The 24,019-nt window shown below is 41.6% G+C and overlaps 2 protein-coding genes across 11 annotated transcripts in view; one reads left to right on the top strand and one right to left on the bottom strand.

Annotated features, from left to right (window-relative positions):
• Positions 1-24,019, top strand: part of WWP1 (WW domain containing E3 ubiquitin protein ligase 1) — a 100,466-nt gene that overhangs the window by 62,571 nt on the left and 13,876 nt on the right. For all 7 annotated transcript variants that reach the window (XM_084849190.1, XM_084849186.1, XM_084849184.1 and 4 more), the window contains 11 exons: positions 350-404; positions 484-568; positions 661-789; positions 1,089-1,161; positions 1,252-1,323; positions 5,465-5,553; positions 6,900-7,059; positions 19,782-19,915; positions 20,005-20,145; positions 21,845-21,965; positions 22,194-22,298. In XM_084849190.1, the coding sequence (XP_084705316.1) occupies positions 350-404; positions 484-568; positions 661-789; positions 1,089-1,161; positions 1,252-1,323; positions 5,465-5,553; positions 6,900-7,059; positions 19,782-19,915; positions 20,005-20,145; positions 21,845-21,965; positions 22,194-22,298 (1,164 nt within the window). The remainder of the gene's footprint in view (positions 1-349; positions 405-483; positions 569-660; positions 790-1,088; positions 1,162-1,251; positions 1,324-5,464; positions 5,554-6,899; positions 7,060-19,781; positions 19,916-20,004; positions 20,146-21,844; positions 21,966-22,193; positions 22,299-24,019) is intronic.
• Positions 10,285-24,019, bottom strand: part of RMDN1 (regulator of microtubule dynamics 1) — a 47,612-nt gene continuing 33,877 nt past the window's right edge. For 2 of the 4 annotated variants that reach the window (XR_014790074.1, XR_014790075.1), the window contains exons 10-11: positions 23,184-23,275; positions 10,285-11,199 (exon numbers count right to left, since the gene is read on the bottom strand). Coding sequence is in view for 2 of the 4 variants with exons in the window: in XM_084849196.1 (XP_084705322.1) it covers positions 11,147-11,199; positions 23,242-23,275 (87 nt within the window). In the remaining 2 variants the exon portion in view is untranslated. The remainder of the gene's footprint in view (positions 11,200-23,183; positions 23,276-24,019) is intronic. The other 2 variants (XM_084849196.1, XM_084849197.1) reach the window with 2 other exon arrangements.

The following is a 24,019-nucleotide window of genomic DNA, read 5'->3' as shown; positions in this document are numbered from 1 at the left end:
AGCAGGGGCAACAGTCCAGCACACAGCAGGCAACAAACAGGGTGATAGGCTGGCAGATGGTAAGGAACCAGCTCACCTTCCCTGCAGAGTGTCCCAGTTTGCTTTTCTGTGGCTTCAGGTCTTATGACAATCAGAAGCCAGGAGTGGTATGATAAAAGGGATGTTGAGGAAGCATTTAAATGTATAATTTCCTGTAGTGAAGAATAACTTCTTAAATACAAGAATAGTGGTGTTTGGAATGTTCCTTTGGTTTGTTTGTCTTTAATAGTAATATATATACATATATACATATATATATATATGCACACACACACTCCACTATATTTATTTCTTCTCTGTTTTTCACTAGGCTTCAATGCTGACTGCTGAAAATGATCCACTTGGTCCTTTACCACCAGGCTGGGGTGAGAAATATAAATAGCTGTGTGAAACAGACATTCATGTATTGTTAACTTCTGCTTACATTTTTCATTTTTATTGCAGAAAGGAGAGTCGATTCAAATGATAGAGTGTATTTTGTAAATCACAACACAAAGACAACGCAATGGGAAGATCCACGGACTCAAGGGTTTGTATATGTGCTTTGTATTCATTAAACAAGACTAAACTAGATGTAAAATTATTGGGGTTTTAAAGAAATTTGTTGCATTAATTTTCCAGCTTACAAAATGAAGACCATCTTCCTGAGGGCTGGGAAATCAGATACACCAGAGAAGGTGTAAGATATTTTGTTGATCATAATACACGAACAACTACCTTCAATGATCCTCGTACCGGTAAATCCTCTGTGTAAGTGAGACATTAATGGGAATCCTAAATACTTGTATGTGTAGCCTGCTAAATCTATCTAGCATAGTTGGAATAATAGTTAAACTGTTTAGCTGGGGAGAGCTGGACATATGATAGGTTTGGGTGGTGTCTCAATTCAGTGTGTGCATGGGTTACTTTTTATGAGATATGACTTCTTAAGCTTACCCAGAACTGAAGTGTGTATAACTATTTCTGAAGTTTACTATGATGAAATCTGCAAACCACTGGGAAAGTTTAATCGTTTTTTGTTTAATAAATTTAGTTATATTTATTTACAGAAATAAAGGACCACAAATTGCTTACGAACGCAGCTTTAGGTGGAAACTAGCTCACTTCCGCTACTTGTGTCAGGTACTGTAATGCTGGTCAAATATGGTGTAAACTTTAAATTGCATTTTTTTTGCATTTGTTTATATTTGATTATTTACTGTCTATTTGTAGTCAAATGCTCTGCCAAGCCATGTGAAGATCAATGTATCCAGACAAACATTGTTTGAAGATTCCTTCCAGCAGGTAAAACTATGTTTAGATAATGAACCATGATCACTAACGCAAAACACTGCATAGGTGAATATGTTTCAGCTTACCTGGTTATATGGTTAGGAAAAATTATTATTGTAAAAATGTTAAAAATGTTTGAAAGGTTTAAATTTCTGAAATTGTAGTAGCAAGAATCTAGCTAACAAATCTTCATTTACTACATTTTGGTAGAAAATAACTTGCCTAGTTAGTCTATATAGGACTGATCCAAAATGTGAAAGGGATTTTCATGAAACCTCCCCCACAAGGGAGGGTCGTCTTGTTCTGGGTCTTCTGGGCATGTTGTTGTTGTTGTTGTTCAGTCGTTCAGTCGTGTCCGACTCTTCGTGACCCCATGGACCATAGCACGCCAGGCCTTCCTGTCCTGCGCTCTCTCCCGGAGCGTGCTCAAGTTCATATTCATTGCATCCGTGATGCTATCTAGCCATCTCATCCTCTGCCGTCCCCTTCTCCTTTTGCCTTCAGTCTTTCCCAGCATCAGGGTCTTTTCCAGGGAGTTTTCTCTTCGCATTAGGTGGCCAAAATATTGGAGCTTCAGCTTCATTATCTGTCCTTCCAATGAGCACTCAGGGTTGATTTCCTTTAGGATGGACTGATTTGACCTCCTTGCAGTCCAGGGCACTCGTAAGAGTCTTCTCCAGCACCACAGTTCGAAAGCATCAATTCTTTGGCGCTCAGCCTTCCTTATAGTCCAGCTCTCACAGCCATACATTACTACTGGGAAAACCATAGCTTTGATTAGACGGACCTTTGTCGGCAAGGTGATGTCTCTGCTTCTTACTATGCTGTCTAGGTTGGCCATAGCTTTCCTCCCAAGGAGCAAGCGTCTTTTAATTTCATGGCTACAGTCACCGTCTGCGGTGATCTTGGAACCCAAGAAAGTAAAATCTGTCACTGCTTCCATTTCTTCCCCTTCTATATGCCAGGAAGTGATGGGGCCAGATGCCATGATCTTAGTTTTTTTAATGTTGAGTTTCAAACCAGCTTTTGCACTCTCCACTTTCACCCTCAACAAGAGGCTCTTTAGATCCTCTTCGCTTTCTGCCATTAGGGTGGTATCGTCTGCATATCGGAGGTTGTTGATAATTCTCCCAGCAATCTTAATTCCGACCTCTGATTCATCCAACCCGGCATTTCTCATGATGTACTCTGCATATAAGTTAAATAAGCAGGGTGACAATATGCAGCCTTGTCGTACTCCTTTCCCAATTTTGAACCAATCGGTTGTTCCATGTCTGGTTCTTACTGTTGCTTCTTGACCCTCGTACAGGTTTCTCAGGAGACAGGTAAGGTGGTCTGGTACTCCCATCACTTTCAGAATTTGCCACAGTTTGTTGTGATCCACACAATCAAAGGCTTTAGCGTAGTCAATGAAGCAGAAATAGACGTTTTTCTGGAATTCTCTTGCTTTCTCCATGATGCAGCGAATGTTGGCGATTTGATTTCTAGTTCCTCTGCCTCTTCGAAACCCAGCTTGTACTTCCGGTAGTTCTCGGTTCGCATACTGCTGAAGCCTAGCTTGTAGGATTTTGAGCATCACCTTGCTGGCATGTGAAATGAGCGCAATTGTGCGGTAGTTTGAACACTCTTTGGCGTTGCCCTTCTTTGGAATTTGAATGTAAACTGACCTTTTCCAGTCTTGTGACCACTGTTGAGTGTTCCAGATTTGTTGGCATATTGAATGCAGCACTTTAACAGCATCATCTCTTAGGATTTTAAATAGCTCGGCTGGAATACTGTCATCTCCGCTAGCTTTGTTGTTACTAATGCTTCCTAAGGCCCACTTGACTTCACTCTCTAGGATGTCCGGCTCAAGTTCAGTGACCGCACTATTATGGCTATCAGGGACATTAAGATCTTTCCTGTATAGTTCTTCTGTGTATTCTTGCCACCTCTTCTTCATCTCATCTGCTTCTGTTAGGTCCCTGCCTTCTTTGTCCTTTATCATGCCCGTCTTTGCACAAAACGTTCCCTTGAGATCTCCAATTTTCTGGAAGAGATCTCTAGTCTTTCCCATTCTGTTGTTTTCCTCGATTTCTTTGCATTGTTCATTTAAGAAGGCCTTCTTGTCTCTCCTTGCTATTCTCTGGAACTCTGCATTCAGTTGGGTATATCTTCCCCTTTCTCCCTTGCTTTTCGCTTCCCTTCTTTCGTGAGCTACTTGTAAAGCCTCATCAGACAGCCACTTGGCTTTCTTGCATTTCTTTTTCTTTGGGATGGATTGAGTTGCTGCCTCCTGAACAATGTTACGGACCTCCGTCCATAGTTCCTCAGGCACTCTGTCTATCAGGTCTAATCCCTGAAATCTATTCCTCACCTCCACTGTATATTCATCAGGGATATGATTTAGGTCATACCTGAACGGTTTAGGGGTTTTCCCGACGTTCTTCAATTTAAGCCGAAATTTTGCAAGAAGCAGCTCATGATCTGAGCCACAGTCAGCTCCAGGTCTTGTTTTGACTGACTGTATGGAGCTTCTCCATCTTTGGCTGCAAAGGACATAATCAATCTGATTTCGATATTGACCATCTGGTGATGTCCATGTGTAGAGTCGCCTCTTGTGCTGTTGGAAAAGAGTGTTTGCTATGATCAGCATGTTCTCTTGGCAAAACTCTATTAGCTTTTGTCCTGCTTCATTTTGTACACCAAGGCCATGCCTGCCTGTTATCCCGGTGATTTCTTGACTTCCTACTTTAGCATTCCAATCCCCTATAATGAAGAGGACATCTTTTTTTGGTGTTAGTTCTAGAAGGTGTTGTAGGTCTTCATAGAACCGATCAACCTCAGCTTCTTCGGCCTCCGTGGTTGGGGCATAGACTTGAATTACTGTGATGTTGAATGGTTTGCCTTGGATTCGTACTGAGATCATTCTATCATTTTTAAGATTGTACCCCAGTACTGCTTTTCCCACCCTTTTGTTGACTATGAGTGCTACTCCATTTATTCTAAGGGATTCTTGCCCACAATAGTAGATATGATGGTCACCTGAATTAAATTTGCCCATGCCTGTCCATTTGAGTTCGCTGATTCCCAAGATGTCGATGTTCAATCTTGCCATCTCATGTTTGACCACCTCCAGCTTACCTTGATTCATTGATCTGACATTCCAGGTTCCTAAACAATATTGTTCTTTACAGCATCGGATTTTCTTTTCACCGCCAGACACATCCACAGCTGAGTGTCCTTTCGGCTTTGGCCCAGCCGCTTCACTCTTTCTGGCGCTACTTGGAAATACCCCCTGCTCTTCCCCAGTAGGATATTGGACACCTTCCGACCTGAGGGGCTCATCTTCCGGCGTCATCTCGTTTAGCCTTGTGATACATTCCATGGGGTTTTCTTGGCAAGAATACTGGAGTGGGTTGCCATTTCCTTCTCCAGCGGACCACATTTTGTCAGAACTCTCTGCCATGACCTGTCCGTCTTGGGTGGCCCTTCACGGCATAGCTTATGGCTTCATTGAGTTACGCAAGCCCCTTCGCCACAACAAGGCAGTGATCCATGAAGGGGCTTCTGGGCATAGTGGGTGATAAATATTTGCCCATCTTGTGGAGATAAGAGAAAGGGACATTTATCTCCACATTTTCTATGCAGTTGGATGATGTCATGATGCATTACCCTGGGCAATGTTTCCAGTGAAGGACAAAGAAACCATCCACACAGCAATATGTGTGAAGTCTGAGAGCATTGCTCCAGTAGCCTTAGTAACACAGATGTGTGTAAACCCCCCCCCCCCGGTTAATGCAGTGCCTCATTTGACTTTGGTGGTGATGCTGTGTAGCCAAATATGACTTATGTAGCGTTGTTACATCATCTCATTAACTACATAATCTATTACTGGCTGGGACGGTAAGGGAGAAGGAAAAAGGCACCAGAAAAGCAGTCGAGTGGCTGCAAATAGGCAGAAAGACAAAACAGGAAAAATTTATTTCGAAGATTTAACCCTCACCTCCTAAAATTTCAGATGTGTGAAAATTGGGTGTAGTTCTATTAAAAATAGAGCAAGTGACTTCAAAATTACCATATAGAGTAACCTTCTACATACTGTAACAATTCACTATTTTACGCTGTATTACTAAATGTTACTTTCTGTTTGTATTTGACAATGTATATCTAGATCATGGCTTTGAAACCCTATGATTTAAGGAGACGATTGTATGTCATATTCAGAGGAGAAGAAGGACTGGATTATGGTGGCTTAGCCAGGTAAAAAAAAAAGAAAAAAGAATCTTTCTTAAGATATTGTTAGATAAACATATTTGTTGACGAGAAACCTATATGGGGAATCTGGGGGGAAAAAAGGGTGGACTATTTTTGTTTGGCTTCATGATAATATGCAAATTAAATAAATTAGAGAAAGTTGGTTGTATCCAGTGTTAGTCTAAATAAAGTCCCATTCATTTCAATGGGTTTACTCTAAGTAGGATTAATGTTGGATACAACCCTATGTTGACATGAGACCCCTTTAACGATTTCCTTATGAGAACGTATTTGCTTATAAAGGCTATAAGGCTGGGCCAATGAAAATTCATGGGGGACTGTGCAGAGACTTGAAACTTGAAATGTAATGACAGTATCAGCAGCAAAGGGCTGAAGATCACTCGATCTTCCTCTGTCATCAAAACAATAATTTAGAAGCTTCCTCTGAGCCCAATCTCCCCTTCTCTCTTAACCTTTGCCTGCCAAGGGACTTTGGATGGGGTGGCTGAGAGGAAACACTTCCACTGAGATTGTTCCCCCTCTTTTCAATCCTTTCAGTGGTAAACACTTCTCTAAGTCCACCCCCAGAAGTGAGGGAGGAATATGTGCATAATGCTCACCTAGAGCAGTTTTATGGAATAGCATTCCTTTCCTACTTCTCTGCAAAGGTAGGGGGTCTATAGTATGAGTAGATACCCCCTCTAACAGATAGATTAAGCAAGTTCAGAGCCCTTCAGTGTCCACATGTGTATGTTGGAACTTTCAAGTAGATTGCATCTGAAATGCACCTTAGCAAGAATAACAACAAAAGATGTAGTTTAGCTGTATGAAACATCTGCGGATTTTCAGAATCAGGGTGCTGATATCTGAAATGTTTGTTATTATTGTTATTAGAGAATGATTCAAACCACTGCAGTGTTCATCCTGTGGAAATGGAATCATTTTCAGAAAAAAGTGTAAAACTAAAGTTGCCAGTCTCCCATACAGAATAAACAGGAAGCTGGATCATTTTAAGGCTGCAGATTTCCTAACAGGTCACATGACTTCAGGGTTCATTCTCGATTGTATTGGAGAATTATTTTTTGGTTGCTTTGGCTTGTTAGCATGGTTGGAAAAGAAACATACACCATCAGTAAAAAGCTTTTACTGCCTCTCACTCTGTAGCAGATACTACTTTTCAGTTTAAAACCACTTGGTCTATGTGGCTGGGTGATTGGCCACAGTATAAATTTTCAAAAGTTTTCCTTTCCTGTATGTATACCTTTCTAAAAGTGCACTTTATGTATTTTTTATCCATATTATCAGTACTTGGAAACAGCATGTTTTTTTTAATCTATTGTAACTTTTTGTAGAGAATGGTTCTTCTTGCTTTCCCATGAAGTGCTGAACCCTATGTACTGTCTATTTGAATATGCTGGAAAGAGCAACTACTGTCTACAGATAAATCCAGCATCAACAATAAATCCAGATCACCTTTCATATTTCTGTTTCATTGGACGGTTTATAGCCATGGTGAGTTTGATATATATTTAAATGTGTATGTTTTACCATTTTCCTTTCTGGAGAATTTAGTACTTAAGTGCACATGGCTGTCATACTGCAGCTGCATTAATCAGCAATTGCATCAATTATTCCTCAGAATGATTATAACAAGTAGGTATAGAAGGAATTGGTGCACTTTTCTTCATTAGCCTAGAGAGGTTGAATTCTCTTTTTGAGATCTTTGGACCATATGCTTTTTAAACAAGCTAAAGTCGCATGACTTGCTCTAGGCATGCATCATCATAATTTAATATTGATAAAGAAACAACATTTATATCGGATGCAGTGGAGCATTCAGCTTCAAGAAGTTCCCTCCAAACTGGATGACTGGGTAATGGAATGACAGATAAGATGCAATGTAAGTGAAAAATGATAAACGTTTTGGCAGTGGAGATGGAGAACTATACATATATTTACTGATGAATCTAAATTAATTGTAATTACCTAGGAAAGTGATCTCGGAGACATAGTAGCAATATTTACTGAAATCACCTCAGTATGCTGCATCAGCAAAACACAAAATGCATTCACCCCTTACACAGTTAGAATGATGTAGGTGAGAGAGTGGTACTGTGCTCATTGCCTCAGCCCCCTCTGTGCTTCCATCACTTGGCTTCAACCTCCTCCACACATTAAAGGGTGAACATCTGCAGCAAGCAGCCTGCTCTTCTTGGGTAGGCTCCCCATGTGAGTTAGATACTTGATCGTGCAGGGTTCTAAATTGCATGGGGAGCACAAGTAGAGTAGTCTCCCCATTGCAGAAGTTACCCACCAGTGTTTGGAGGATGATGGAACCAAATGATGGGAGTGGGACAGAGGGGGTGGGGCCAAGGAGTATGAGTCCTGCTCTCCCCTATACATGAATCTAATTGGGTGGCAGGTGAACACCTGAACAGAACTAAATGCACAGTGCAATCCTATACATGTGTTCTCAGAAGTAAAGCCTACAGAATTTAATGAGACTTACTCCTAAGTAAGTGTGTATAGGATTGCAGCCTTGGTGTAAGTAAGTATTAGGAAAAGGGCTGAAAATAGTTATAATGCAGGTTTTAGATAACATCCATATTTAGAAAGCTGTACCCAGTCCTATGTGCATCTTCTCAAAAAGGATACAGTATTTCTTCATAAATTACAGAAAATGGCAATGGAAAGAACCAGATGGATTGGACATATTCCTTGAAGTTTTAGAAGAGATTGAAGGGGGAACCCCATAGAGGATTACAAAATTAGGAACAATAGTGGAAGAGTTAATAGAAAGATAATTAGCCTCTCAATTAAAAAGCTACCCCAAAACTGGAATGATGGTGACTCAAGTGGTCAGATATATTTTTCCATACATGAGAATCTCTATAGCAGCAGTGTTTTATTCAATCTTGAACTGAATTTGTGTAACAGAGGGGAGTTCTTAGTTCAATATCCTAATCATTGCTAAACTCATAGTTAATTCTCCAATTTCACCAGCATGGTGGGAGTTAAGCCTTACAAGATTTAAGAAGCCCTCAGAAAGTTTTCTTTTGGGGAGGTGGGAGGGACTATGAATGTATGTGACCCACTCTCAAAGAACAACAGTTCTAGGTAAGCAACCTTATTTTCTTTGAGTGGTGACCTATGTTCACACACCATGGGCAGTGAGCTTTGTTGCATCCCTTTAAAATAATACTCCCATAACAGAAAAGAAATAACTATGTGTCCAGGTGTTGAACTCGGTATATATCAGATTTGCTTTTATTTTATATGAGAGATATCAAAACATTTTATACAGTGTTTAGACTAACTGAAATGTAAAACAAGCACTACTCCTCCAGTTGGAAAGAGGAGTGACGTAACCAGTAGTAGTTGAAAAAAGTGGGGAAGAATAGGGTCACTCAAAGGGCTTGTGAATTTCTGAGGTAGAAGAAGGCTTCCCCTTCTTTCCTATCTGACACCGCTTTTTGAAAGATTCTGTTCAGGACAAACTGAAGGAAGTTCTTCACATAATACATTACGGAGGATCAGTCTGACAATTAGCCATAGCAGCTCACGAGGAAACCTCCATATTTACAGACAGTACACCTAACTGATCCTGGATACTAACCGCAGGGGATAGCTGCTTCTGGGGTTATTTGCTAGAAGCATCTTAATGCTCTCTGCTGGATTAGAGGAACCTTTTTTTGGTCTGAACCAGCAAGATAATTTTAAGGTTATTTTCACTGTCTTTAACAGAAGCCCCGTGCTTCTAAAATTTGGCTGAAGTTAGGGAATGCATCAAGGAATGCTGCTGTTTTGCATTAAAGTGAAAAGGTCTGTTGAGTATATGCAAATCTAAAGGGATTCTCTGATCACAGCTTAAATGGTTGTGCACTTGCATAGATCAGTAGAAAGCAATGTTACATCCTACACCTCCATCATCTGTATTGAAATCTACAAAACTAAGATGTCTAATTTGTATATCTTTTACACAGAGCAGAATACTAACAAAAGCACTTGAGAATGGATGTACAGAGACAAATATAGCACTCATATTATCAGTGGTTGTGCCAACATTTGTTCGTACCCCAGCATGTCTCCTGTTTTTTGTTTTGTGGTGGGTTACCTGCATCCATCCTGAATTGATGGTTGAGATGTTCTGTTATATCACAGAGATTTTGGTTCATACAGCTGAAGGATAAAAGATGCTGCTGTTAAGATGTGTTAGCTTTCGTGTGACCTTGCCCAGAATTCACACATTTCTAGTATAAACCATTGTTTGCTTAGCAACACAAAGACCTGGTTCACACAATCATTTTCAGCCATGGTGGCTTAAATAAGCCATCATTGTTTGTGGCACGTGCTGGGAACCCTTTCTGTAACTTGACCCCTGCTAGTACGTTGTTGTGTCATCCGAATCTGACAAAGGTGAGTTGTTGACATGGTTAACAAACCACCCATAATCCTAAAACAGCTCATGGGCTCTGGGTGGTTTGTTAACCCTTCCAACAACCCAGCCTTGCTGGGTTCAGACTACCTGACAACCTACAAGCAGGGGTTGGGTTACACAATGGGTGCGAAGCACATGCCACACACCACAGTGACTTATTTAAGCCACCATGGCTAAAAGTGATTGTGTGTACCCTAGTTAGAAATTGGGTGTAGACTGCCCTATTGACAACACTTTATAATTTCATGTTTATTTTAGGTTTTTTATTTAAGCTTATATACCATTTTTCCATGGAAATGCACTGATACTAATATCCTCTGTTTCTTCTTGGCATATAAATGCAATATATTTGGGCAGGCCATTTCAGATGTGACATAATACATACGTATAAAACATTTCCATTTAGAAAACAGTGTGAAAGATATGTATAGATCATCTCATGACTTTCTCACTTGTTCTTCGCTGATTGTGAGCTCCCTAATATGACAGTCTTCCTTTACAGAAGATACACAGTGTGGGAAGAAAAACTGGACAGACTCATGTGTAAAGTTAATGCAAGTGTTTGTTTTGCCACATGTGTTCACATATACTGTCATTTGTACCCACTTGTCACAAATTTGTGATTAGTGTTTGTTTTATCTTCTTGCACCTATGGAGGAACAGAGTTTCCCCTCCACTTGTTTTTTTTTTCTGGTAATCTACAGCGCAGTCCTATGCATGTCTGAGAAGTAAGTCCCATGGAGTTCAATGGGACTTGCTCCCAGTTAAGTTTACCACTTTTCCTCGATCACATGTGTATGCAAAATGGCATGTATATGCATGTACTCGACCAACATAGAGATAACAGGATCTTGGGCAGAGGTGTGGCACGCACATGACGGATTATGTACTGTGATAGATCAACAGTGGGGAAATTAGCTCTAGAACATCAAGAAAGATTCAGCTTGAAATATAAAATGTATTTTACCACAACTGTTTACAGCATTCGATTAGTAGTCCACCTGTGGTACAGGACCTGCAGATTATTCTTAATGATAGTGATAGAATGAGAAGAGACAGAGGCAGGGAAATCGGGTTTGCCAAATAAGGAGTGGGAGAGGGTGATAGAGAAATTGTGAGGTGGTACTTGGCCGCCTAAGCACAACAGGGAGAACTCAAGTTTCAGTGGCACAAGGTTGACCTCTCAGGTAGAATGGATAGATTTTGAGCAATATCTGGAAAAATAAAGAGAAATAAACTCAGAGTGGGTATATTGGCCTGTTTCATAGGAGTGGGAATACAAAGTACTTCACTTCCTGCTGAGTCACATTCACTTGTAAATTCACAGCAAGCAGTGGCTACCCTGGTTTCTCAGGGCTTCTAATCATAGAATCATAGAATAGTAGGGGTGCAAGGGGCCTACAAGACCATCAAGTCCAACCCCCTGCTCAATGCAGGAATCCAAGTCAGAGCATCCCCGACAGATGGCTGTCCAGCCTCATCTTGAATGCCTCCAGTGTGGGAGAGCCACTACCTCCCAAGGTAATTGGTTCCATTGTTGTATTGCTCTAACAGTCAGGAATTTTTTCCTGATGTTCAGCCAGAATCTGGCTTCCTGTAACTTGAGCCCATTATTCCATGTCCTGCATTCTGGGATCATAGAATCATAGAACAGTAGGGCTGGAAGGGGCCTACAAGGCCATCGCATCCAACCCCCTGCTCAATGCAGGAATCCAAGTCAGAGCATCCCTGACAGATGGCTGTCCAGCCTCGTCTTGAATGCCTCCAGTGTGGGAGAGCCCACTACGTCCCTAATTGGTTCCATTGTCGTATTGCTCTAACAGTCAGGAAGTTTTTCGTGATGTTCAGCCGGAATCTGGCTTCCTGTCACTTGAGCCCATTATTCCATGTCCTGCACTCTGGGATGATGGAGAAGAGATGCTGGCCTTCCTCTCTGTGACAACCTTTCAAGTACTTGAAGAGTGCTATCATATCTCCCCTCAGTCTTCTTTTCTCAAGGCTAAACATGCCCAGTTCTTTCAGTCTCTCTTCATAGGGCTTTGTTTCCAGTCCCCTGATCATCTGTGTTGCCCTCCTATGAACCCTCTCCAGCTTGTCTGCATCCTTTTTAAAGTGCAGTGCCCAGAACTAGACACACTACTCCAGATGAGGCCTAACCAGTGCTGAGAAGAGGGGAACTAGTACTTCCCAGGATTTGGAAGCTATGCTTCTATTAATGCAGCCCCAAACAGCATTTGCCTTTTTTGCAGCCACATCACATTGTTGGCTCATATTCAGCTTGTGATCGACAACAATTCCAAGATCCTTCTCACTTGTAGAGTGGTTGAGCCAATTATCCCCCATCTTGTAACTGTGCACTTGGTTTCTTTTCCGTAGGTGCAGAACTTGGCATTTATCCCTGTTAAATGTCATTCTGTTGTTTTCTGCCCAGCGCTCCAGCCTATCAAGATCACTTTGAATTCTATTTCTATCCAACCCAATTTTGTGTCATCTGCAGATTTGATCAGCATTCCCTGCCCCACCTCCTCCAAGTCATTAATAAAAATGTTGAAGAGCATTGGGCCCAGGACTGAGCCCTGTGGTATCCCGCTCGTTACCTCTCCCCAATTTGAGAGGATCCCATTGATAAGCACTCTTTGAGTCCGATTCTGTAGCCAACTGTGGATCCACCTGATCATTGTTTGATCTAGCCCACTTTGAGCTAGTTTGCTCATCAGGATATCATGGGGCACTTTTAATCACTCCAGTCTACCCAGAATAGAAAACCACCATGTTTACAGTGGTCTTAATGAGAGGCCAACAGCAGCTTAAGCCACTGGGGATCCCTGCAACTCAAAAACAGGATTTGGAATGGAGGGCAGTGAAGTAGTACCCCTCCTTGGAGCCTGATTAGCCCGAAGAAAAATAAAAAATGCAGGGAGGCATAGGAACTAGGGGAGAGAGGCAGGAGGGGAAGCTAGCTAAGTGTTGGATGTGCTTGTCATGATATCCCACAAAACACCCTTGATTCTTAGTTTGGCCACAGGAAGTTTAAACCACTGAGCTTAAAGCCAACAATCCCTAATAGCCACACTGTTTACTCCCACTGTGAGGCATGTGTTCCCTTTGAGTGGCACACAAAACATCAGAGGCTCCAAGATTGTGGTCATGCATGCAATGTGCTTGCTCAGGTGTCCCAGGAAGTTATCTGAGCCTCAGTGTCTTTGGACAGCACCACTGGAATGGATGTTGTCTAAATGCAGTAGTGGGTACGTTATAGGGCTGAAGCTCTGTCTGGGAATACATGGCAACAAGATAGTGCAAGGATGGAGGAAGGTTTTGGTCCTGGAAATGTGGGTTTGGCCCCAGAGGGAGGAATAGTACTGGCAGTGTGGATCACAAGGAATGGACAGCATGCCAGGAGGATCTTAAAGCAATGCAACAAAGCATCTTAATGCATTTGGTTATGTGGAAAGATATTCTCCAAAAGGACTGGATTTGAGGGTAGTTATAGAGACGATTTAATGACTGAACAACAACAACATAGAGACAAAGAGTACAAAGGAGACAATGAACTTAGGGTGTACTCAGGAGTCAGTAGCTTGGTTTGGTTTTAAACAAAGGAGTCAGTAGCTTGGCTCTGGGGAGTAAATGGAAGCTTCCAGAGGGCCTTGGCCTCTTGATGGTGTTTGGGCTGGCTGATTAAGCATCACAAAAGCCAGTGTTTCATGGGGCAAACAGGTAAGAGTTTCCCAAAAGGAAAGAGACTATGAGGGATCACCTCATGGTGCTTTGTCCTGTTGATGTCAAGTCCCCCAGCTGAGCCTTCCCAGCTAGTAGTCACCATACAAAGACTTAATCTCCAAGTCAGTAGGTTTTATTATGTGAAACAGTCAATCTCTCAGCAATTCAGATCTCAGTCTCAGCTAGCTTCCACTATCTGAAACTATGTTCTTTGACTGAGCCACCACAACCTTAACTAGCTACCTAACGATGCCTTGGAGAGATGCGCTACAGTAGGATAGAGAGTTGTTGCAAATCTAATGTTACTCTACAGCACAGAACCTGAATGATTTTCTCAGTCCTTCTCTCAGGGAGGATCTTCCCCTAAATACCTCTGGTAGATTAACCTCTGGGCCAATCTGGTAGACCACCTTAAGTCCTTAATTTGTCACTTCATTTCATTTGCTGTGCCGCCTTGGCTCTGTGTCCGATCCTTGCATCTGTCATGCTCACCCTCTTCCTACCTGTAAATTGCTGGGTTCCCACAGAAGGAGAATGGATATTTGGGCCTTGCTCTGACTGATCAGCTTGCCCTTGAGAAGATTCTTCTCTGTTGCTGTCTCCTTGAACTGTTTGAAGAATTTCCTCCCCCATCCCCCTGCCCATTTCATCTTCTGATTCTTGACTCCGATTCCACAGTCTCTGCATGGAGTCTGGGCCCAGCTGTGACATCTGATCTCTCTGGAATGAAGATACTTCAGGAGAGGACCATATTTCTCACCTAGGTTTTAGACTGGCCAATTTAAGTTGCCCTTGTTGTGACTTGGAGGTCAGGAAGGCATTTATGTTTATCCATTTCCCATAGTTTTCCTACTCACCTCGCTAGTTTTCCTACTCACCTATCGGTTAGGTTACAGTAAAGGACACATAGGTCATGAATCTGAATTGCAATAAAGGCAGGTAGCTAGCATAGTACCATTGGGATCCGTTGATTTATTTCACTTTTTAAACACCTCATAAAATAAATTTCTCTAGGCATTTTACAACAGCAACAACATAACAAATAAAATCACAATGAAATTAACAATATAAATCTTTTTTCTCCTAGCTGTCATGAGTTGCCTGCCCATGCAGTCTTTCAGAACAAAAGACATACTGGTGCTGGGAGATGCCAAAAAATACATGTGTAAAGCCATCATGGCTGAGCTTTTCAGTACATAGGAAGCTGCCTTATATTGAGACAGACCATTGATCCGTCTATCCTGGTATTGTTGACTGACCAGGTTTGCACGATCACCACAGCCCACCATGGCTTTCTTAAGCCACAGTTGGTTGCACCATGTGGTGGCAGCCATTTTGAATATTCAACCCCTAACGGGGTTAAGCAACCCTCAAATAACTCCTGGTCTGTTGTAGGGTTATTTGAGGGTTGTTTAACCCTCAAACGACACCTGCTGCTTGAGTTTGGACGACACGGGGATTGAATATTTGAAATGGCTGCCAGCACGCGCCACAACCCATAGTGGCTTAGATAAACCATGGTGGGCTGTGGTGATCATGTGAACCAACACACTGACTGGCAGCAGCTCTCCAGAGTTTCCGGCAGGAGCTTTTCTAGCCCACCTGGAGGTGCTGGGGATTCAGCTTGGGACCTTCTGCATACAAAGCATGTGCTCTACCACTGAGTCACAGCCCCTCCCCAATAAGTGTTTATATGATTGCAGCCCTAGTATTGGAGATTCATTTTTAAAGTGTTTAAAATACTTCCATTTTATTTAACTTTTACTTGAGCATAACTTCAGAAGCTCAAAATACAGTTTTGGGGCAGGAGCCTATTTGGAATATGAAGATGATCAGACAGAATAAAACCTCTCATAACTTGAAGTCCATGGCATGTCCTAAAGATGTAATCCCCCAAATGATCTCTACATATTCCTATTGGGAATGTTTTGTTTTCGTCAGAACAAATGAACAATGCTTCATTAAACTTGCTGATTGCTCTAAGGTCAACAAAGGTAGAAAGAGAACCAAGGAGCGACAAGTGGAGAAGACTACTGCCTCCAGGTTTTGCTTGTCAGCTTTCCAGAGGCATCTGGTGACTGTAGGAAGTAGGATGCTGGGCGCAAAGGACCTTTGGTCTGATTCAGCAGGGCTCTCCTTATAAATATCTCCATAAATCAAGGATTTGTCTGGGCAAAACAATTTCTGTCTGTGGAATGCAAATCCCATATTGGGCATTCCTATTATTAGCTGACATAACCTTGCATCAACAGACTTGCTCATCTGCACTGATAATGGAAAAGTAGAGTGATAAAAATGGTGTAGAGTTTTGAGATGGGCCTCCTGAAACTAATAATCAAGCATGAGGGCTGCATGGGAATAATTGCAAGCTGTCTAGGATACACATTCAAACTAAACACTTCTTTCCATTAACAATCATTGGTTCCTTGGGATTCCATAGAAGAATCAAAGAGGCATCAATTTCTGCCCAGTAACTCCTGTCTCTCTGATCTCAAAGGCAAGCCAGCATGTAAGCTGTGTTTTGCATAAATTCACTGAAGATGCTTCTCAAGCCCTCTGCAGGCTAAACTGTGTAGGGGTGTGTGCGCTTACATATAAGTCCCATCCCTGCATGCCTGGCTTCTGTGTAGACCTTCATGGATTGAGCTGAAGGTGCTTGCAGAAGTTCCATGATCAGAAACCCTGATAAGGGACACTTCACACTTGAGTCTTACACATGAGCCGGGGAATGCCTGAATAGGGCTTTAGTTAATCCAGGCCTTAGTTAATCCACAGGAAACCAAGGGGAATTGGTTCCATTCACATCTTTTGTCCCACCTTGTTGGGTCATCAGTAAGTGTTAATGGGCCTTCCTCTATGTAAGTGAGGAACCTCAGGTGTCTTAGGGAAAGTTTACTCTCCATCTGATCAGCTGTGCTGTGTGCCCCCTTTCTCCCCCAGCCTCCCTTCTTGACTCTCCAGAGATAAAGAGTGTTTAGGATCAGAGGAACACCGTTTTCCCCCTCTCCCAGCCCATAGAACCCAGGCCATATGGCCTGTAAACTGCTATAGTTTGTGTCTTGATGTGGCCCAAAGGGACGTGCCTTTCTTCCACCTATGGAACTTGCACCACCCCACCCACCTGTAAGCTGTTCTGATATATGAGTTATGTTAAGGATTTTATATTTCCTGATAAAGCACTAGCTAGTCAGTTTTGTATGTTTTGTTTCTTTTTAAGGCAATTTCCCATTTCTCTGTCTTTGTCTGTACTCCTTAATAAACCTACTTAAATTGGACCTGTTGAGGTGACATGTATGAACAACTCTGAACTTCTCCCACTTACTCACCTAACTGCTCAGCTATCTGCTAGTTTTTCTAAGAAGAGAAGAACCAGAAATGACAAGCTGGGTCTGGACTGGCACAGACCAGCAGACATGCCAAGTGTTACTTCCCTAATCTCTGAAATCCTCATAGTTCTGCAGTGGCCCCAGCTCAGAGTTAGGAAATAAATGGGGCTGGTGGCAGCTGCCTTGGTATAAGTAATGAGCAAAGTGCCTCTCAACTGGTTCTGTGTCAGAGATAAGTGGGAGTGCACACTTGCACTGTCACAGACACATACGCTAACAGACAACAGCAGCATAATTGTTTTCACCTATAAGCCAGATTTAATGAGAGCAGTGTATGCCTGATTGGAAATGGTTGTCCATTCTAATAAGTAAATGGGCTCTTTCACAGGATCATATACCAGCAACTAGCAGACATGGGAGGTAAGCATGCTTTTGCTTTGAATTAAACTATAGGGGTGTGAGTATCAATCCTCAAGTTGATAAATCAGAAATTTGAAATGATACTATGGGGCTTAGTGAAATGGATACTGCTAGTTTATCAGCAGCGGCTTCTGAAATTAATATAGATGCAGTGTTTTCTAAAAATTTGTCGTCATATTTTATCTTAACGTCCTTGTCATAAGGGGAGGTTTTAATTTCTGCGTTGGCGCTACTTGGGAAATACTTGGAGAATAAATTTGGACCAATTTCTTCTTATACAAGCATTTGAGGGAGGTTCTCAGAGAAGACACAGTGACCAGCTTCTGTATTAGTATTGTACTAATAATACTAATACTAATAGAATATAGCCTTTGACCAGCTGACTTGCTGCTGTTCTGTAATTTGTGTTACTGATCTGCTGCTTGAATTAATGTCATAATCTAAAGTAGCAAATTCATAATATCATGGAAACAAGAAATGACATCATAGCAGCAATTTGTTATATAGAAAATAGTTTTTGTCATATTACTTAGTTTTAGTTTGTTTTCGAAAGAATATTTTATAATTTTACCGAATGGAGCTTCTTGGGACAATCTGAAGCCCCCTGCTGGGAAAATATTGAATTTGCATGAATACATTATCCTTCCCTGTGTACAGCTAAAACATTTTACATTCTTGTGTATATTCTTATAACAAATAACTCTTTCCATTTAAAAGTGATCACTTTAGCTATTTTTAATTTTCTGCAAAATATTTATGCCTTGGAAGATATTTAAACTGATTTCATGCCTTTATTAGTGCAGCTTCACACTAGTCAGTAAGACCCATCTAAAGAAGCCTTGTAACGAGAGTCTGGCTGTGAGAATTTCATGTGCTACGCCCGTCTGATCTGTATTTGAAGAGAATCTTATGCTGGTAGTAACATATTGAAAATCATGTTTTGTGTAGCCTCAATGCAGTTCACATAAGGGTTCTGTACCTATGGAGAGCCTTGTCTGGGCACTTTCTAGAGATAGGCAAGGGACCCTCAGTGTGCATGCTCAAGGGACACGGCTCTCACCTTCCTGCTCATTTCCTTTTATCTGCCACAGCAACATCACTAGGATCTTCTGCTTGGCTTATTCCTGTTGAGCCGTCATCTCCTTTTCTAATCCAGGAGACGCAAGATTGGTCGTGTTCTTGGGAGTAGATGACTGTCTTTCAAGTCAGAGTCTGTGTCTCCTGCAGTATTTTCCATCTCATCTCCAGACAGGAATGATGGAGATCAAAATCCAATGTTCCCCACTGAGGATACTCAGCCATACGCATATGCCAAGCCACTTTTGCATTTGGCCAAGGTGCTGGGTCGAAGCTCAATAACCCTCTCCTCCCATCAAGGACACTGTCTTTCAGCTAGTTCATACTGACACAACTCTGCATTGGTAGAAATTCCTATCCTACCAGTCTTACTGCAAGTGGCTAGGGCAGTAATGGACAAAAGCTCCCATGATGCCCGTACATCAAACCTATTGGAGAACCTATACCAAGTTCAAGAGGAAGGGTGTGGTTTACTGTTTAAACACCCTTCAAATCAACTCAGTGATTGTAGAGGCAGCCCAGAACAAAGGCTTTCCACCAGAAAGCATCTTGTCTGGTGAAACAGCAGATCTATGCATTGAGACATATAGCTAATTATGCTCCTTTGCGCTCACAAACAAGGCCAACGTTAGAATTGAAGATCTCTTTTGATGGCACGGGGCTCTTCAGTGGATGACAATTAGGATGGAGTGGAGAAACTCCACAATCCAACTTATCAGAAGTGTCTTGGAGAGCAGTCTACATCTGGTCAGTCCTGCTCCTGGCATAGGTCGTTGTCCAGCTGCACTACATGTCACTCACCAGTAGTACAGATGTCCCATCAAACGCCTTTGCATTCTGCCAATAAGAGTTTCTTAGCTGCAAAGTTTGTTTTTCAACCAACATAAAGCAACAAAGCCTTTCAAATATTAGCTTTCATCCTACCTCGTTCTCCCACTGGACCCAGGCTGACTAGCATTCGGTACGCAACTGCAGGACTTTACAGACGCATGGCACAGCTCTAGAAATTTCTGAAAGTATGCTCTGCTCAGATGCAGAACCCATATGTGTGTCTACACAGATGATGGTTCAAAGCAACCTGTTTTTCCCTGATTATTGATTTAGAGTTTTTGTTACGCTTTCTTCAAACTTACTATTTTCTATAAGCTTCTACTCAGAAGCTTTTTAGAGCAGTCATTACTACTTAGAGCAATATACTTGAAGCTGTTTGTGTATCAAATACCAAATTGATTGTTTTAAATCCTCAACAGGCATTGTTTCATGGCAAATTCATTGATACTGGGTTTTCCCTACCATTCTACAAACGCATGCTAAATAAGAAACTCACAATAAAGGATTTGGAATCTATTGATACTGAATTTTATAATTCTCTAATTTGGATAAGGTTTGTACATCTTTTCAGATATTCCTAATTTTTCTGGCATTTTAGTCAGATGATTATATCTTGATCATTTGTTTAACTTTTCCTCTTAGGGACAACAACATTGAAGAGTGTAACTTAGAAATGTATTTCTGTGTTGACATGGAGCTACTAGGGAAAGTTACCTCGCATGAGCTAAAATTGGGAGGCTCAAACTTACTTGTAACTGAAGAGAACAAAGAAGAATACATTGGGTATGGACATAAAGGAACTGAAAGACAATGCCAAACTTTTTCTTATATTAATATATGTGCAGAAATCCACACTTCTGCTTAAGTATAATTTTTTGTTTTCTCTCAATATATGTTATCCTGGTTTGTACAGTCAACCCATTTTTCATTAACTTTGGGTTCTTGGTGAATACATGGAGTGAGCGAGTGTGCTGGTTTCCGCTTGCCCACTTCTGCTTTCAATTAATGACCCAGAAACCATATTTTGTTGTTGGATTAACTCTGTGTTGTTTAACCACTAAACAACCCAGAATTTCTGGGTTCACACATCATGAAACAACTCAGGAATGGGATATTCTTGGGTTGTTAATTGAAAGTGAAAGTGGTGAGTGGGTGAGAGGCAGTGCTCTTGCTCACTCCCGTGTGCCCCTGACAATTTCGGGGTTAAACATCCCAGGAATTGGCTGTGACGAGCAAACAAGGTCACTGGCTTGGATCCTAAGAAGGAAACTCACAAACACAACACAAAAACTCGCAGAAGAGAACTTTCTGTTCCTTCCTCTGCAGGATTCTCTCAAGCAGTATGGGATGTGGTGCAGAGGGAAGGGGGAATTCCCCAAAATCTGGTGGAGGCACTTGGCAAGGGTAGAATTCCTTTGCATATGCCATTATATTTAATACTAGCGAACATGCCCAGCTTCACACGGGTTGTAATAGCCCTTTGTTTAATACAGCAAAGCCTTCAAGCTAAGTTATGCAGCTGTCATAATTGGGCACATTGTGCCCGTCCTATCTGAGTGAAGCCATGACCCTCCTAGGCATGACCCCTGCCATGTGCACCCCTCTAGCCCCCTGAGGGAGGGGTCTTCCCACCCTTTCCCCCTGCGGGGCTGCCCCCAGGAGGCGGGAGGGGTCAGCCATATAACTCTGTTCCTTGGACTGCTCCCCCCTGGCTTCAAACTGTGTTTACTGCAAAGCTATGTGCTGGTTAGGGATGTCTGCCACCTAGTTACTGATGATGGGACTGCACACTTCAAACACTTGGACACAATTAATTAAAATTATGTAGGGGCACAATCCTAGACAAAAAGAACTCCTACAACTGGCTGGCTGGGGCATGCTGGGAATTGTAGGACTTGTTTCTGTCTAAACATGGATAGGATTGCACGCTTAGTGAATTTTAACAACCAAATAACCCTGAGGTGTACACCTGTAGGGTCCTCTTAATATGCTTGCCAAGTTTAATCTGTTCAGGTTTTATGGTCTTCGAGCTATGGAGCTTACAAACACACATCCTCTTTTATTATTATAGATAAGTAAATATCATGTAGAATTGAACATTGCTAGTATTTGTCTAGTTTACTTTCCTAACTTTAAGAGTGGCATAAGTCTGGGTGAATAAATACATATATACAGTTTTAAAACTACACTTCTCATACCATTATACTAAGAGTATTACATTTTCTTTAGATGGATCTGCTTTTGAGATGGCCTGGTAGTGTGCTTTCATAGCTTGGATTGCATCAATTCAGACAGTGAAGCACATAGGACTATAGTACTGAAGTGGGAAAGCATGCTCTAGGTACAGTGTTAAAAAATGTTTAGGGTTGTATACAAAAATGTATACAAATGTACAATTAGTATAATAGAGCAGAAGTCCATGGTATGTTTTTAAATATAAAGGACTCCTCTTTTAGAATTCTTATCCTTTTACCTATTTCAGCCTAATGGCAGAGTGGCGGTTTTCACGAGGAGTACAAGAACAAACCAAAGCTTTCCTTGATGGATTTAATGAAGTTGTTCCCCTTCAGTGGCTACAGTATTTTGATGAAAAGGAGTTGGAGGTAAGACATTTGAGATGCAATGGCTTAACTGAGCAGGAAGAGTGCAAAACCCTTTGATACTAACAAGGAAAAATAATGTAATCATGTAATGTCTAAATTCAATTAAGGCACAAATAAGCAAGCAGACAGACCTAAAAAAGTGCTGTGAAATAGTTCACTGAAATACATTTAGCTTGCACATCAGAATCTCAAGCCACTATTCTTCTAAATCTTGTTGTCTTTTTCTAGGTTATGCTCTGTGGCATGCAAGAGGTTGATTTGGCAGACTGGCAAAGGAACACTGTATATCGTCATTATACAAGAAATAGCAAGCAAATAATATGGTTCTGGCAGGTATGATATTTTTATTATTTGAAAAAGGCAGCAAATGTGAAATCATTGCATCTTGTGTGTGTTTTATTTTAGAAATAAAGGTTTCTTCAAGGTGTATGTGTATGCTATGCTCACAGTGGGAACTGTGTCTGTGCAGGCCATCTGCACAATGTTCCAGAGCTCATCAGAGAACCTAGGGTAGATTCTTCCGTTTCCTCAATTTAGTGGCCTTCCTGCATTTCCTCACATTAAGGGGAGGGGAATCTTTGCTCCCTCTTTGCTACCATGGTGAAAGAATTACCCAAAGTTTCTCTGGGCTTTTCAGTGTGCTTCAGCAGTGTTTATAAGGAATCATGCATGATGTCTGAAACAGAGTACAGTCACTTACTAGAGAAGATATGTAAAAGCAAGTTTAATGTGTGTTCCTTGGCAGGTGGGAAGTTGCTTCTTGGCTCCACCTCTTCAAAGATCCAAGGAATTTTTGAGACAGTTCCTGTTATTAAATAGACTCAGTATGAGGGCTGGATGCGCCTGATCTCATCTGATCTCATAAGCTAAGCAGGGTCAGCCCTGGTTAGTATTTGGATGGGAGACCGCCTAGTAATCAGTCTTCCTGCATTGAGCAGGGGGTTGGACTTGATGGTCTTGTAGGCCCCTTCCAACCCTATGATTCTATGATTCTTCCCACAATTGTACACTCGCTCTTCTCAGCATTGTCTATTATATTCCAGAAGGGTAAACCAAAGTCAGATGTTGAATCCCCATGTGAAACTTGCTTGTTCCAAACAAAAATGTTCACCACTTGTTTTTAGCCATCTTTCATGTATGTCTTTGTTCAGTGACTATTATACTTTAGAGACCAACGGGCAAGTACCATGACAGTTCAATGGGTTTTGTGCATAATACCTTCATGCTGTATCGCATTCAACCTGCAGGCTTCAGGGTTCTTTGAATCATCACTCACCCCAGTTCAACTGCTTCAGGATGTAGAACCACCCCTGAAGAACAGAAAAATGGAACTTATACTTTTCTATATGATATGAGAAGGGTTCTATTTGAGATACTTTCTGATAGGCAAGAAGGGAGGAGGAATGACCTATACTGGACTTGGGTCCTCAACAAGTCAAAAAGGCTCAGAATGAATTCTTTAGGGGATATTCTGCCATTATTAGAGGCATTTGTTTTGCAGCACCTGGTAAGTGCTGTTACCAAACAGTAAAATTAGATCTGCAAAAGATCCCATATTCTCACAAGTTTATTAACATTATTTAATTTATTATTATATTTATATCCCACCTTTTTTTCCTCCAAGGAGCCCAAGGTAGCTTACATGATCCTCCTCCTTTCCATTTCGTCCTCACAACAGCCCTGTGAGGTAGGTTAGGTTGAGAGTCAGTGACAGGCCCAAAGTCACCCAGTGAGCTTATAGCCAAATGGGGACTAGAACTCGGATCTCCTGACTCGGTCCGACATTCTAACCACTACACCACACTGGCTGTCTGGCTTTTTTTCTGGTTTGAGTCATCTTAGAGTTGCTTTCCCAGTTTCTAAGAGGTAAAGTACTAATGCCTTCTTTGTAATGCCTCATGCACTTACTGATATGTCATGTATACGCTGCAAGTAACAATAAGAAACGTCTCAGTACAGTCATTAAAGGAACTTTCTGTTCCACCTTATATTAAGATTTGAATCCACACAACGCTATATCTAATGCATTTACACTTGGAGCTACTCATTCTGTG

Source organism: Heloderma suspectum, chromosome 4, assembly GCF_057233095.1.
Source record: "Heloderma suspectum isolate Gila_16-S chromosome 4, 16-S_ref, whole genome shotgun sequence".
In the NCBI taxonomy this organism is placed as follows: Eukaryota; Metazoa; Chordata; class Lepidosauria; order Squamata; family Helodermatidae; genus Heloderma; species Heloderma suspectum.
This window is presented reverse-complemented; position numbering and strand designations above follow the sequence as displayed.